The 16,687-nt window shown below is 42.4% G+C and overlaps 2 protein-coding genes across 15 annotated transcripts in view; one reads left to right on the top strand and one right to left on the bottom strand.

Annotated features, from left to right (window-relative positions):
• Window positions 1-16,687, bottom strand: part of LOC310899493 (uncharacterized protein) — a 407,594-nt gene that overhangs the window by 46,901 nt on the left and 344,006 nt on the right. For 11 of the 12 annotated variants that reach the window (XM_083835889.1, XM_083835891.1, XM_083835894.1 and 8 more), the window contains 3 exons: window positions 13,094-13,211; window positions 1,338-1,867; window positions 826-925 (listed from right to left, as the gene is read on the bottom strand). In XM_083835889.1, the coding sequence (XP_083692015.1) occupies window positions 826-925; window positions 1,338-1,637 (400 nt within the window). In that variant the 5' untranslated portion in view covers window positions 1,638-1,867; window positions 13,094-13,211. The remainder of the gene's footprint in view (window positions 1-825; window positions 926-1,337; window positions 1,868-13,093; window positions 13,212-16,687) is intronic. The other variant, XM_083835887.1, reaches the window with a different exon arrangement.
• The window catches only part of TECRL (trans-2,3-enoyl-CoA reductase like), a 67,800-nt gene that overhangs the window by 41,620 nt on the left and 9,493 nt on the right, over window positions 1-16,687 (top strand). For all 3 annotated transcript variants that reach the window (XM_083835879.1, XM_083835880.1, XM_083835881.1), the window contains 4 exons: window positions 10,724-10,839; window positions 13,124-13,229; window positions 14,953-15,025; window positions 16,406-16,449. In XM_083835879.1, coding sequence (XP_083692005.1) covers window positions 10,724-10,839; window positions 13,124-13,229; window positions 14,953-15,025; window positions 16,406-16,449 — 339 coding nt within the window. The remainder of the gene's footprint in view (window positions 1-10,723; window positions 10,840-13,123; window positions 13,230-14,952; window positions 15,026-16,405; window positions 16,450-16,687) is intronic.

Here is a 16,687-nt window from a genome sequence, read left to right as displayed (position 1 = left end):
AATGTCCTACAGTGGGTCACTATGGGTTTTATTAACTTGTATTGCTACAAGTTGCTTAATAGAGTGGACATGCTATTACACGGCTCCTTTTCAATTAACCAGTACAGTCAAGGTGGGTGTTTCTGCCAGAATTGCTTCTGACTTCGGGAAGAAACAGTTTCTGGATCAGCACTATGAAGTCACATATCCATCTGTCCCGCTCAAGGTCACATTCATTTCTTACTAGCCAGGGTAGCACGTAGCTCCTAGCAGCACAGTCTCTGGGAGGCTTTAACCCCTAAGAGTAAGAATGTGACCTATATCTATCTTTCCCAGCTCCAGTAGGGGACCCAAACCTCCAGGCTTTAACAAGCAGTTTACATCAGTGGAGTTGGAGCATCTCACGCTCCGTGACCTCTACCCGTTTAGAGATCTGTGTGTTTGCCAAGGCTGAGGCTTTGTCCCACTGATTTCCATGCTGCCATACTAATTAATGCTAGTTGAGGTCCTGTGTCCCCCTCACCCAAAACATCTCTGCTCTAGGAATTTAAAATATCCCTGATGGAAAAACAACTGTGGAATTTCCTTGAAGAGCAAAAAGTGTGAGTAGTGTGGCCTCTTGTTTGCTGCAACTAAGTAATCTGCACGAGCCTTATTTTTATTTATTCTCTCCTTTCCCGGTGGTTTATGTAGCCTAAGACAGTAACATAACTAAAGCTTAATATCCCATTATAAATAGTGCAGTTATGACTAGGCACTGATACTGCAGGCAGTGGCATTTTTTTTTACGATTTGATCTGTGTGTGCAGAAAGTTGACTCCACAAGTTTCTGAATACTCACCTTACCCCATTCTGTTCCACATTCCAAATCGTCTCTGTTCTCGGTGGGAGAAATCTTCCTGGCCACATCATTTAGTTTAAACAGTGGAGAGATTTTATAGCTAGTCTACAGCAATAGAGAAAAAATTCATAAAAGATTGTATTTTAACAATAGCAATTAAGAATGTATTTGCACACAGGATGTACAGTTTTACTGCTATTTTTGCTGTGCATAGAGCTCCCATTCAAACCCCCTTGCTGTTCCATCAGATTTATGCACACAGGGAGGGACACTTATGATTTAAAGGGTTGACATTTAAATAAACAAGGCACAGAATAAAAATATTCTTATCTCATCAGCAAAATGATAGCTGAAGTACAAAGGGCCACATTCAGTTCTGCAATCTAAAAATAGGCATAGGAGCATATGGAGATGTGCTGTTGCTCCAAGGGATGATGCATTGGGCATGGATCTTGCTGGGGGAAAACTAAGCACAGAGGTCTGTCTGCTGGGGCTTTTCACCTCACTGGGGTCATACCTGAGATGCCCACTTGAGGATCAAGGACACCAAGTCCTTCAGTCTTGGGGATTTAAGCACAGAAGAGGAGCTCATGTTTTTCAAAAGGTAGGGGCTAGGGGAAAGGGCTACCCACTTGCACCTCGTGGGAGCAGTACCCTCTTGCAGGCATGTTGTAAAAGAAAAAGCGATGCTCTTGTCTGTTCCCAGGTGAACACAGTTTGGGTCCCTAAGTCTAGGAGCATACATCTCTGAGTCAGGAAACCTCACTTTCTCTTGTGGGGCATGCATGGTCTCTGATTTACAGTCCTTGGCAGACATCACCTTGATGACTCAAGGGCCTGTTGTCTCCTGTTGCTTACTCTCTTAAGTGTTGCCACTTGGTAGGATGCTTCCTTCTCAGCCGCTGCCTTCTGAAAACGCGGTTGCACGGTGGCTGTGCAAATAGGTTTGGTTTGTGCTGTGAAAGGCCAGACATCCCCTGGGCTCAGGTTGCACCCCAGCCCTGATGGGCTACCCAGATGCCAACGAGTTCCAGTGGCTGAGTTGCTCTGAGGAAGAGAGGAAAGACAAAGTGGTGCGAAGGATTTACGGTTGTCCTCTGCTGGAGCAACTAAGCTCTGACTCTCTTGAGAATGAAGCCCTTTCCTGGGATAACGTGGGTATAAATCCAGCCTCACTTGGCTCTTTTAGAAGGATTCAGACCCTCAAGGTGCATCCCTAGAAAGCTATTTAGGGAGAAAACAAAAACTTTCCTTGCATCATAGATGTTGTTAGAACTGTCCCTTTCATCTGTTTTCTTTTTAATAAAACAAATATTAGCAGAAACACCTAATTTGCTTCTGCACAAGCTTTATCTATTCCCTTACTCTGGGAATTGATACAGTATCAATGATATACCTGGGTGGCATAATTGAGGTTTGCTGACTGATCTGCAGAGAGATGAATGAGAGCTGAGTGTACGGATCTCTTCTGTATGCTCCCTGCAAAGCCTGCACCCCCAGAGGTGTTTGAAATTCCCAGCACTGTGGTGATGGCTTCTTATTTTAGATTTCTGTCCAATATGGGGCCTAAACATGTTTGACAGAGACCTTTTTTTATATACTGTGATGCAGCATGTGACTTTTGAAACATGGTTGGCATTTTACCGCTACAAACGCGTACAGCTGCTGTAGTCAAAAGGAAAAAGAAAGCCATTCTTCCTGCCGAAATTCAGACTGGTGTTAAAGCTTTCCCTGTTTGAACAGTGATTGCAGCTTCTGATTTATCAGCTTCTGTTGTCTAGTTGCTATCCAGGCAGGCTACCAGAAGGATCAAAATAGAACTGCGAAAACAACACGGAGCTGTGAAAAATATATTATGCCTCCAAGTCTGTGAATTTCTTAAGAAAGATTAATCCTGAAACGCAGTGCTTCAGTAAATATTTTTTGTAACCGAGTTAAAATTAGGGATTGCTTAAATACTTTGACTCTTGGGAGCCTTAAAATACTGAGGCTGGCAGCAAAACTGCTCCATTTGCTTATCCTAGTTCCTTAGGTTGTACATTTTTTTGCTTTGTGTTTGCACAGCCCTCCCCTTCCTGCCCCCCACTTGCATGCACAGTTACCATTTCAAAAGACTTCTGCTACTATAAACCATACAGCTGGCTGAAAAAAAAAAAAAAGGAACCATATTTAGTATGTTTAAGATTGTATTTTACATATTTTTCATGAGGTGTGCCTGTTTTCTTGGGGGTAAAGGCAGTGCTCCAGGCAGCGTGGTCCTCTACTTTTACTCACATAGTAAAAAAGGTTTTTTTTTTTTGCCCTGTCGGTGTGGGTGGGTGATAAATAGGGGAGGAGTAATTTGCTGTGACCATGGCTGAGAGCAAGGAGTTGGTCTTGTGAATGTGGAGTAATCTCATGAAGTCTGTGGGATGAGGGGATATGAAGCAATTTATGAGTATCAGTGGGTTTGAAAAAGAGGTTGCCAAACTACTGTAGACTCCTTTTCTTAGCCTCCTCTACACCAAAATCAGCTCTGAGCTTCTAGTGGGGAAGCTTAGGATGCTTTCCCTAACTCAGCAACAGGAGAAGAGAATTTGGTAGAAGTTTATATCCTCCTCATGGGATTTAATAAGCAGTACAGACAATTAAAATTTAAGAAAAAAGACAGGATCTGAGGAATTTGGAGGAGTGGGAGGGCTGGGAGTCCCAGCAAACTAGTGGGTCAGTGTGAAGAAGACAAATGTAAGAATACTCATATGATTATTGCTTTGGAAGGAATTTGGGATCAAGGTAGGAGAGAGAGAGCTGAGGATCTGCAGCGTGTATAGGTAGAGAATGTATTTCTCACTGGAAACATATTAGAGCTTGTGTATTTTGGGGCCAATTCACATACTGTTGTGGGACAGGACTCTTCCAACTGAGTAATACTTTCATAGAAGTGTGGGAAAGACTTGGCAACAACGCCCAAGAAACAGAACATGTGACTCTGTGTAAATCCTTGAGCAGCTTAAGAATGACTGCAGCATAAACTGCCAAAGAAATTTCCCAAAACTTTTTTGATTGCTTAAACTCTTGGATCAATAGAGAATTTGATCACAGATGATCTCCAGGAAAAAAAAAAAAAAGTCATTATTTCCTCTACAGCCACTTTTCCAACTATAATTATTTGTAACACAAAGCACCTCCGGTTTACAGCTAACAGTTTGTACTTGGCAGAGATTTCTGCTTGAACACACAATATTGCACACGGAGAGAGTCGCTCTGCCTTGGTACAGCTGGCCAAATCCTGAGCTGATCAGAGTCAAACGCTGCAAAACACTGTAACCTTTCACAAAGACAAACTACATACATAAGATCGGTCTTATTTTTCATTTAATTAAGCCTAATAGTTTGCAACCTCCAGGGTTATCAGGAGAGAACAGCTTGCATTTGGCTGATTTCTTGCCATAGTTTTATATTATTTATGCCTTTCCTTGGGCCACATACACTTTTGGCTCTTTGTTACTGCCCAGTGGCAGCGTGAAGTGAGCTGATAAGGCAAGAGGAGACCTCTCTTTTGCTGAGGCTGCCCAACTGGCTGATTGGGATTGCTCAGCCTCTGTTTCTAGTAAGGCAAACAGCACTGCAATTTTATCTCCTGGTCTCGGCAACAAATGCCACCAGTTCACGATGAACCATGCCAGAATATCCATCCTTCAGGAGCCAAAGGGAGCCAGGAAGCTACTAGGAAAACTAAATCTAAGAGAAACGAATGTTTTAGCTGCTGTTGAGCAGAGCACTGGCTGCATAACCCATGTATCGCTGTTCATAGTAATACCCTGGAGTTTTTACTGCTTAAAGTCCGCAGTGAAGGTAGAGAGAATTCAATAAGCATAAACAGAGCAAGCTGGTTTATTTTTTTTCAGTTATACACACCTTGAACCAATTCTGCTACTAAAGGAGCAAGGGATACTAGTGTATGGTGCTGATAAGTATAGACCCTGTCCTGGGTGCATGCAGAAAAACAAGGGACATTGACAATTTGTCAATCTTTACACATATTTGTGAGAAGCTTTAGGCCTTCTAAAATGTAGAAGTCTGGCAAAATTATTGTGGATGGAGAAATTTGGTCCAACCTTACACTGTGGTTAAGGTGAACACAAAGAGGAGAGTGACCCAGACTTTTTAAAGTGAGGTTCTTTGCCCACCTTGTGTGGTGACCTTGACTGAATGTATCTCCTGTTCCAGTTCTGTGGCAAGAAAATAACAGTATTTCCCTCCTTTACAAAGTGCTTTGAGGCTTTGAGATGGAAAGCGCTGTGGAAGAGCTGGTTGAGCTTATTAGTAATAGCCAGGTGTTCAAAAGCACCATTTCATTCAGGTGTTTACATAGCAGAAGATGGATACACATTTTTGGGCAGATTATAGAGCAGATCTCAAAATGCTGTTGAAGCCTTGTAAAGACTTGGCAGAAAGTTTGAATTCATACTGCTCTGTGGTTACAAACAGAACTTGAGTGCCTCACTGAGTATATATAGGTACAAATATACATAACGTGCATGTATACGTGTGTTTAAAAAGAGCATTTGTTAGCTTCCATTTTAAGGAAGAAACGTGCAAAGCCACATGCTCAGGGAAGAATTTTGTGCAGAGTATTAAGCAGTCTTGTGCCCTGCTGGATGTTTCAGACAGACTTAGGAGAAGATGTGATTTCCCCTGCCTCTTCCCCCAGAGGAAGCACAGGCCTGGCTCAGGAAGAAGCAGCATCTATCGCTGTTCACTCCCCAGCTCCTAAGTCAGCTGCAATTTGCCTGTAAAACCCTACAACAAATCCATCCTGTATCTGGTATTTGCAGTAAATACTGCAGTGCAGCCTTAAATACTCCTAAATACTGAGTCACTGTAAAATCTGCCCGGACAAGGAGAGTTTCAGGTGCCTCTGTTTGCACCATTCAGATCCTGTAGAATGGGTCGTCCAGTTCCATGAAAACTGGATGAAAAATCATTGAATTTTCAAGAAACCCTTAAGAATTTTACTACCTGATGCAAAACTGCTGCTGCCGAGGATTTCTGCAGACAGGAAAATACAACACTTTTTAAAAGGTGAAGATTTAAAGACGCTGCTAAAACAATGTCATTATCATCCCCAGGTAACTATACGACCTTTAATGAGGTACCAGAGCACATGAAGTAGAAATTAGTCCAGAAATAATAAAGTTCTTTAATGATCATTAGCTCAAGCATACTTTGGGCTGGGATTGTAAAAAGAGTCTAGGGGAGTTTAAACGTTAAGTTTAATGGGATGTGGGGACTTGGGGGGGATTCAGCTGCCTGTTTCTTGTGGGTTTCTCAGAAATCCCAGCTGCTGTGTGTACGCTCTCCTATGGTAATGGCCTGTCTGGTATCAGGAGATCCTCCTCCTAATGTGGCACGTACTGTCTCAGTCTGACCCTGGCTCAGACCTGCATCTAATGCCTTTGTCTCACATTTATCAGAGAAACTTGGCTCCGTCTGTTAGATAATTTATATCCTGCAGCTGTTTTTCCATCAAAGTTACCCAGGACACACGTGAACTTTTTTTTTTTTGTATCTCCTGCTGTGCTCAGAGCTTCAGGCAGCGTCCCCAAGTCCTTGTCCTGGCTGCAGGTATTGCCCTCACATCACAGCCAACGCTTCCCCTGCTTGAACCCAGACATCCCGTTGGCAGTGGGAGAGAAACCATTGCAACCAGCACTGATCAACTGGGAAACTGCCCCTACATGGCATGGAAAGAGCTGCGGGAAGGGATCAGCGTGGACAAGGCTGTACGGCCTTTCCTCAGCTCCACTCTGCAGCTTGTCATAAATGAGATAATGCAAGACTACGCCAAAAGGCAACATGATATGAGCTTGGGTGCGTCGTATGGTATTACAAAAAGGGCATGTTGTAAACATTACAGAGAGGAATTAGCTGATGCCCTCATGTGAAGATTGCTAATCTGTGGGCTGTTCATTTATAAAGGTTCTCCTGGACTTTTTTCAGGCTCCTTCCAGTCCATCCCCTCTATTTATAGCTTCCTTTTGCCCTTTTCTGCCTTTTCCCAAGCAGTACCCGCAGTCCTATGAACTCACATCAGAAATCCTTCCATCGCCTGCAGTGGTCCTGTTGGGATGGTGTCAGGCACTGCGCCAGCTGCCCCTACCAGCCAGGAAATTCACCTCGCATTCCCTCTGCGTTACAGAGAACAAAACACTTCAAACACCTCCTTTCACCTTTGCTGCATTCAGCTCTCCCTAAATAGATCCTTTGCCTCATCAGGTCTGGGATTATAATTCTTGACCTGGCTGTTACTTAGTTTAGCTAGGTGTTACTGGCATAATAACCTGAACAAAGGATTAAAAAAAAATAAAATTAAATTAAAAAAAAAGAGGCCTTTGGAAACTCTAGGGAAGCAGGTACCATCCTGCTTATACAGGATGAGATACTTTGCTGTCTGGAAATGAGTTATTTTGTATTGCTTTCCCAGTTCTCTCATCAACTCTAGGAGACAAGCAGGTTGGAGGCTCCTGTTAGCTTTCTTTCACCATATTTCAATTGTTTATTAATAGATGCTTCCAGTTTAGGTATTACTGAATCAAGTTCCCAAGGTCCTGAAAACTAAGGTGGTTACAAAATTTGGGTTCAGCACCCTGTATGGAGCTCATGCCTGGGAGAGTCTTGATTCAAGAACAGCACTTTATCTGTGCCACTGAGAATAAGAGGTAACTAGAGTATGTAAAGCCAGACACTTGAAAAGAGAGAAGGAAGATAAGAGAAATGGACACTGTGCATGGTATGAAATATGAAATACAGAGTGCGCAGATGTGGGGAAAAAAAAGGCCAGTCTCCTGTTCTATTTCTTCAGGGGGTTAATGATGAATTAAATTCTGTTGAGCTATGTAATAGAGATGTAATGCTCCGCCAGGAAAAGTTCTTTGTGTTTATTATGGACTACCATATCTGGCTGCACCAAATATATCAAAATAATCTAGGCAGGCCCATGAGATGATAAAGAAAAAGTAATTTTCTTCCGAATATTGGCTATTTTGGCAATTTCTGCAGAGCATACATGCTGTATGTTTTAAATCATCCTTTTTTTGTCTTTTTTTTTTTTTTCTCAGAAACCACAAGTTACAATGCTACCATTTTCTTTTTTTTATTGTTTAAAATTTAATATTTTTTTTCAGGATTTGTCAGCAAAAACTAGTATCTTAGTAATTTTCCAGGGTTTTGAGCATCTCTGAGAATAATAGCTTGACGGATCCTTAACATACAACTAACAACCTGCAAGCCCAGTTATGAAAATACTAGGTAGGCTTAGTTGCATCTATGTATTGAAAATCAATAGAAAAAGAATAGTGCTTGTCTTTGTTTGCCTTTGGTTAGAACTGATTGCAATTTTGTGTTAACTGAAGACCACTTTCCCTTCCACCTGCTTGAACTTGGGGGCTTTGTAGCAGAGTTTCTCTGGAACTCACTTCTCACTTCTGGTGAATTTACAATCAATAGGGCAGAGAAGGAGAGCAGAAGTTGCAGCACGGGAGATGGAACAGAGGGAAACAGACAGAAACTCACCCAAAGTGTCAAAAAGAAAATACTCCACTGCAGAAAACTGAAAGTCGTCTTCTAAAATTGAGCGCTACCAATCTTAGCTACACGCCAGCAACGTGATGCAGTCATGACAAAGGCAAATACAGTCTTGCCTACTAGACAATACCTACTTTGATTGCAAATCTCAGCGTGCATGCCTCTGCACGGGTGATTAGTGCTTTGTGTGAGATGTGACGGGCACACGGACGAGGCAGGATGCTGTCCCTGGCCTGCAAAGCACCTCGAGCATGCTGATGCTGCTCAGCTCCACAAAACTCCAGCCTGAGAGCTGCTGTTGGTGCTGTCAGCATGGCAGCTGCTTCTCTGCGTTGCTTGAGGGGAGGCCCTCCATCCCCCTTCCTATATCAAAATCACCTTATCCGGCCACCTGGATTCAGCTGCCTGTAGCTTTGGCTGGATTTATTTATTTATTTTTAATAAATGCTGAAGCTCTCCTCTTCCTTTCAGCACCTGAAATCAGACAGGGGGTGAGGAGGGGACACTTGGGGCAATGACAAGTAACCACAACCTGGTGCTAAGTCCTGCCAGTCTTTTCCTGGCAGCTTTGTTGTGTGCTCATGCTAAGCAGACGATGAAAGCTGGCAGCTACGGGCGTATTTTGTGGTGCATCCCATGGCTGAGGGAAAAAGCTACACTGAAGCAAGCAGTTCACTGACCTGTCCAGAGCATATTATCTATACATCTCTTTCCTGTACTATCATTGCCTATATTTAATGCACTAGGTTCTAATGGCAGAGGCAGTTTCTTAGTGTTTGCAGAATGCCTAGCACAATACGCTCACAAAGTGTCAGGAATAGACCAGTACAACTGTTACTGACACAAAAATCTGATAATTCTGTGGCTGTGGTGTGTTCCACAGCAATGTGGGTTCTCAGACACTCCTTGCTCACATGTTTCCATGCACACAGACACATGTTACTGCTCTTGGGCTCATGCAAAGTCTAAATTCCATTTTTTCCACAAAAGTCGTAGTGTCATATGAAAAAAAGAATGTGACATTTCTCCTCTAAATGACACTCAAGTTTTTTACTTTTGGAGACAGTCTTGCTATTAAAGGCTGATATTTCCAAAGCTTCCCCCTGCAGTAGGGGAAAAGAAATGGTACTACGGGTCCCAAAGCAAGGAAACCTACGTATAGAGTATTTGTGCTGGAAAAACTTTCTGTTTCAAAGCTCTTCTGAAGAGAGGTAAGAGGAACAGCTGAGGGTCAGAGTGCAGGCCAAATACTGTTTTTGAGAAAGGTAGTCTAAATTCAGTGTTGCTTCCTTAAGCCATGGGTACTTACCTGTTACAATTAATTCTACAGCAGTGCAAATGGCCACCTTAAAGCCAAACAGCCCATTAGTTAAAAACCTTAAGCAATACTATGCACTTGAGTTGTGATTTACCAGTTACTGGCCCTTATAAACATGTAGGACTGTACTTTTTATACTGCTATTTCATTACAGCGGAGACGGATGATCAAATCCAGACCTCACGTCATCCTAATCATGCTTTACTTCCTCTAGCTTTTTTAGCTTAACGATGTGCCATGACAAAAGGCGATAGGACTGTAGCAAACCAAAGCCAAAACATAAACCTGAAAGTGGTCCCCCTTCCCTCCCCTGCTTCTTCTCTCCTCTCAGCTTTGGAGGCTACCTGAGGTTGCAGAGGAGAGATGAAATCATTGCTTTCTGTTCTACAGACTGACTTTACTTGTCCAGTTTGCCTACTATAGGATGCTTCTAGGGATGCCTGCATAGGGGAATCCCTTTTCAACAGCAAACAGAGGCTCAGAACACTGTATACCAGGCAGGCTGGCCCTGCTCTTCTACCCACTGCCAAATTTCAAGCCATGAACCCTCCCTTCCAGATGACTCTGCTAGCAACCAGGATTCGAAGCTCTGTTTCCTTCTGTCGTGCTTGGTTGGCTTTAGACCAGTGCATTGCATAATTGCAAAAAACACTGGCAAAATGCGAGCTGCCTTCAGCTTTTGGGCATTTGTTTTAAATGGTATTTAGATTCAAAATAGGGATCTTATGGCACAGTCAGAAGTATAAAGAGGAGATAACTGTGATTTTGACCATCTTTCACAAAACCTTCATGATTGGGTTAATGTTCTGCACAGAAACCTTTCTCATTTGCTAGATGGATTTTACTCCGTTGCTAAAGAGACAGCAGAAAAACACCTATATGTCATTTAAGTCCTCAAAATGAAGCTGAAATGACATTTGAAGGATGAATGGGTGTTGTGGATGGGGTTATACTTTTTCTCATGCCTTTATTGGCACAATTTCCCACTCTGATTCAGCTATTTTCTTTTTCATTTCTAGTTTTTTCTAACAGAGTACACCGGGCCTCTTCTAATATATCTGCTCTTTTACATTCGCCTCTCAACTATTTATGATCAAGTGGAAAGTACGAAGAACTTCCGCCACCCAGTGGTTCAGTAAGTGACATTTGTGTGAGCTGTGTCCTCGAGGACAGGGAGCCAGAGGGGTGGTGGCTGGCTTTCCAGGGCAGGGTCCTGGAAACTGGTCCCAGAGTCAGTGTTCAGAATTTCGGATGGTTCTCATCGATAGCAAATTGGAGTTTTAGCAGAACTCGTAAGCCTGGCTGAAAATGCAATTCCAGTTGCATCACTGCACCTGCTCACAATGCAGTATTTGCCCCAAATTGTTTGCACTCTAGACACGCAGCCTGAACAGAAGGTAAAGTAATGAACGTGGGGTAGTAACCCAAAGTCAGGCTTGACAGAGAGGAGAGGACAGGACTTCAAGTGTCCCACTCTCTTCAGGTGTCTCTTCACAGTGCCTTCCCACTCACACGATGGGGAGCGTCAGCCCTCCTGCCAGCTCTCACCTAGGTACTCACCTTAGTTTTGAAACTAAGCTCTTCAAAGAGTAATCGTTCTCCAAGGCCATGTGCTACATATTTGAATTCTGAGAGTTTTAAGAAATGAAATTTAAGCAACAAACAAAAGTAAGAGCTTAGCCGCTTCTATGGAAGAGTGAAAAGCATATGTTGTATCTAGCTCTACAGAAAAAAAAAGTTAGAGGAGCTCACACAGAAGCACAAACCTGACAATTTTGCTTCTCTCCATCACTGTAAGAGTACCACTAACAAGAAAAACAAAACACCTCAGCTATGATACAATAGTTGCTGACCACAAAGAAATGAAGCCTGGTTAGTCTGCTAGAACTGAAGAGCGTACCAAAAAGAAACGAAGAGATGACAGCTGACCAAGATAACTTTTTAGGACCTCTGACAGTCCCTGCCATTCCCGAGCCTTTTGCAAGACTCTTGAAGAAACAAAGCAGATCTGATTATGTGAGTGATCAAGAACTGCTGCAGATGAGAAAGTGGCAAGCAGCAAAACGCCGTAACTGCCTCAGAGGCTCCCGGCTTTGCTGCCACCAGCCGTGACCCTTCCACAGGATGGTGGTTTGTGCACCAGGCTGGGAATTTTTCACATTTAAGGAACGTATCTTCAGTCTGATTGTCCCCATTCTGGGGGTGTTAGTGGAGAGACATTAAGGGAGTTAGTGGAGCTGGGAACGAGAACACAGAATAGGTGAATTCAAATCCAGAGTTGCAAGACGCTTGCCTTCTTTCTTTTGCTCACACACTTATAAGGAGAGAGTTTTTGGAGGCACAGAAAAGTCAGAAATACTTTTACCTTCTTTTAAGTGGGTAAGGGGTGTGTGGAATCCTTCCAGTGACTGCTCCTTAATGGGTTCACTATCAGCCAAATCGGTTATAAAATTCCCAACAAAGCTGGAAGTTTGCTCTAGCCTTTGGTTAAGTTGTTAATCATTTGAAATTTTCTTAGTTCAAATCTCTCTGGTTTAATTACTTTGAAATTGTTTAATCTTTGACTCTGGCTACCATACAAGATGCATAATAGAAGTATTTGAGATTTCGCATGCTGAAAGCCACTTTTCATTTATGCCTTGTAATTGGTTTGCAGTGAGGCAGGCTCTGGTAGCATGGTAAATGTAACCAAGATAAAATGCCACCAGGAATCACTCTTGACATTTGTTTTTGAAACTCAATCTCTATGAGCCGCAACTCATTTTCTGAAGCAAATCAGCAGTGCCTGTTATTGTTTCATAATCTTCCTCAAAAGAGAATCAGTATAATAATTCCTACAACAATTACCTCATTTCTTTGTAACGGGGAACAAAAAAGCCATCAGAATGGATTAACTTTGCAACAAAATCTCATTTTGTGTCCACAAGGAAATGAAATATAAACTACCTCCATGCAGATACTGGAGTTGGCAAAGGACAAGGAAACCATTCAGAAGCAATTCAGAATGTTTTTAAATGTCAGCCACATCCTACAGGAGCATTAAGGTAGCCTTAAAACATGGGAGACGTCTTTTGGAAAAGCACGGCAGACGTCTGCTTGTATACACAGCTGTCCTGTTTTAATGTCCTGTCAGGGCTGTGTATCACACTCAGAGCTTTAGGAGCTCTTTTTGATTCAGGGCTAGTGAAAATAAGCTGCTTCCCTACAACACGAAAGCAACTTTGTATAACACTGAAAATGATTCTATTAATCTTTGGTTCCAGATGCTTCAATTAAGACAAAATCTTAAATCCCACAGTTTCACTGTGACTCTGCAGTTTTGGAATATTAGTCCTTATTCTTTTCGTGACATTAAACTGTTAGGTAATAAAAATCAATCTTTTGCTTACCTTCATTTCCTTTTTTTTCCCCCCCTCCAGCCTGGCCTGCTTCTGCCATTGTTTACACTACATCAGACATCTTCTGGAGACGTTATTTGTTCACAAGTTTTCTGGAGGGCACACTCCTCTGAAAAATATGATAAAGGTGACTGTGCTTATTATTTTGGCAAGAGAGAATATCCTCATGTTGAAGTAGTCCTTGGAAGAAGATAGGAAAATAAAAAATAATTTATTTTCTAGCTCCAGCGATTACGACTAGTGAAAATATAAATACGAGAAAAATCTCAGGGTCATATCCCCAAGGACATGAATTGAAATCTATGTCCATTTTAGCTCCTGCATGTCAGTGTCCACTTTGACTCATCCACCCAAGGGGCTGATTGTCATGTCCAGGATATTTTTCAGACTGAATGCTATTTTATTACGAGATATGCTGCTGCAATAACTAGCAATGCTGACAGAAATCACAGTCCACTTTCTTGGTGCAATATGAATACAGTGCAAGAGACAGCTGTTGCATTAGGAAGTTAAAAACTAATTACAAATACAAGTGTGTATATATATATATATTTCTCATTCTATAGACGGAAGCCTCGGTAAGGAAGATACATAAAGTCTTTTGTCTCCCAAAAGCCTTCCAAATTTCAGCCATGTGTCATTATAAGCTCTCCTTCCTTTTATTTCACTCACTGAAACTCCTTTTGCATCACCCCACTCCCCATCCCTGAAAAGCCTTTCTTGCAAAGTTTTGCAAGACATTTAACATTTTTGTGAAGAAGATAAACATACGTTCAGGATATCTCCATTCCAGAGTCAGAAAGGAGCTAAGAAGATATGCACAACTAGAGATGCTGTGTTACAATACACATTTCTGAAAAATAAAGAGGAATATAAGCTACAGCACCTATATGGCTTAGGCGCCAGAATGCCATTTCTAAAGTGATCCATGCATGTGGGAGTTAAAGACCCACAGTAACTGTTGTCCCCTCACATCTGTGGCACATGCACCAGAGTGGCATTGCATAGAAAGATTGAGAAGACTTTCAGTCTGACTTGCTGCCCTACTTTTGGATGGGGCCGTAGCCAGTGCCAGCACACTACCTGAGAAGGTACAAAGTGTGGGACCTTTAACTTTGACACGTAGAAAGGCTTTATCCAGCCTCCACGGTCATTTCAGCTGGCTGGCTGGTGAGTTCGTTTTTTTTTCTTGTACGGAGGATGGGAGCAGTGACCCTTAAGAAGGGCAGGAACACAATGAAATTATCTCTGCTTGAGCTTTTCCAAGCCCATGGCTTTGGTCACCGAACAAAGGTAGCTGGGGTGCTGGCTTTTCACAAATGGATGGAACTGGGCTGAATCTATGGTGGTAGGTGCAGTACATAGCTCAAAGGCACCGAGGGCCTTTTTTCACCAAGTTTAAACCAGGCCTATTTGGATGTGCCCTTTATTATCTCAGCTGCTTTAGCGTTCCGTTTGGCTAGCTCTATCTTGCCTGGAAATACTGAATTTAAGGTATTGTCACAGCTCAACTGTTTTAACCAGCCCCAGGCTTTTAATAGTTCAACTCAGAGAAATGTGCCCTTCAGTGCTGGAATCAAATAATAAGAAGAAAACAAATGTCAGTCCCTACAACAGGAATGAAAAACATTCAACAATGAAAAATCTGCACTGTGCATCCTTTTTTTTTATTTATTTATTTTTAGTGGCTTCATAACATCTTAAAAGATCTATATTCTGTAACTCACAAAGCCACTGCAAAGTCTTTGAGTAGTCATCTGGGTTTTGCACTTATGAGAATTTATAGTTGCAGTTCATACTTGCTTTGCATCCTTTCCATCAAAAAAAAAGTTATCTTTTGTCCATACCAGGGCTGCGCCTTTTACTGGGGATTCACTTCTTGGATCGCATACTACATCAACCATCCGCGATATACGCCACCATGTATGTATAAGTAGAGTGCAAAATTAACCTTTGTTTTACGTAGTTTTTGGTGTGCAACCTTAGGTCCCCCAAAATCAGTAGCTGTTTCGGCCCTCACATCAGATGATATGACTAACCTGGACAGAGACTGGCCTTTGTTCCCTGTCAGAAGGAAGGTTGGTGTGCAGGTGACACTCCTCTTGGGTCACTGATAGTTAATGTGCAATGCAGTAATGCTGCAAACAAGGTTGAAACCTTCTGAGACACCATTTTTATCAGTCTGGGCCATTCCATCAGTAGGCACAGCTTCTTTATTTATAGAGAAAACTCTTTGCTCAAGATGCAGCTTGAAGCCAGAAGCTGTGTTTATTCCTTTAACTTCTAATTGTTTGCCACTGCCTTAAAATGGCAGTTATATAATGGGTCAACACTGGCACCTCTGGCACAGTTAGCTGGATAGAGTTATTTTGGATGTAGGAGAAGGTGACCTCCACAGCCACATCCGAAGATGGTTATTTTGGCGACAGGTAAGGAAAGGCGAGCAGATAGTTACAGAAGGGAATGCAAGAGTGGTAAATTAGACCAGGCTGACAAAGGGCCCATGAAGAACATCTGCTTAGCAGCTACATACTCAGCTGTTGACATGTGCTGCCCATTCTGGGCAGGAGCTTTCGCATATGCCCTTGGCAAACAGAGCCATGCACCAGCCAGAGAAAAAACGCTTGCAAAAGTAAAGGTTGGATGAGGCTTGGTCAGTGAAGTGAGGGACGTACATATGGTTTATGGCCCTCAGCCATGACCATGGTTTACAGGAAAACTGTAACTTTGGAGATGAACATGGTACTGCCCTAGAGTGGTCTGGGGACGACAGCAAAAAGGAGATGGCAGGTGAAGGGCAGGTAAAAATTGCGAAGGATAAATACACCTCTTGCATGGCGAGACTGTGAAGCAGATACAGTAAAGCCTCACTACTCAAAAAAATAATGGCTAGCTTATGTCTTGGGTTCTCTGCTCAAGGAGATAGAAAGGCCTGTGGATAAAACAGAAGGATAAAGGTGTAACTGCCAGCCTGGTTCTCCCACTGATGTTCACTTCATCCCTCCCCTTGCCTTTCCAAGGATTATAACCACCAACTGTTTTGACAAAGTACTTGGATGAGTGAAGCTGACAAATGATAGGAAAAGTTAGGTGAAAACCACCTTGAGATCAGTGGTGAAAAGACTGGCATTTCTAGAGTGCCTTTGCTATTTACATTGTCTTCATATTGCGTGATAATATCCACTCCTTGCAGAGCCTGTCAGGAAAGAAGTATTTCTGCTCCTCAGCACTAGATTAATTTCACCCATTGCAAACCATGTGCATACTGTAAAATGCAATTTATCATTTCATTCTATTTTCTAGCATTTGGCCATAGACAAGTGTCTCTTGCTGCCCTTGGTTTTCTGGTAAGTACAAAATATATATATATATATATTAATGATTGTGCAATAGGAACAACTTATGATTTAGCAAAATGCAGTAATGCTGCTATGCGTGTGTGTATATACGTCCACTCTCCCAGTCCTGTGTCATTTGACTGGATTTAGTGATAATCTACCAAGGTTTCTGGGCCAGGAAGTCTCCTCGTATTACTTGCCTATACAGAGCTTAATGTAATGCACTGCATCTGAGAGCTGTGAGAAC

Source organism: Anser anser (assembly GCF_964211835.1).
Source record: "Anser anser genome assembly, chromosome: 4".
Taxonomy (NCBI): Eukaryota; Metazoa; Chordata; class Aves; order Anseriformes; family Anatidae; genus Anser; species Anser anser.
This window is presented reverse-complemented; position numbering and strand designations above follow the sequence as displayed.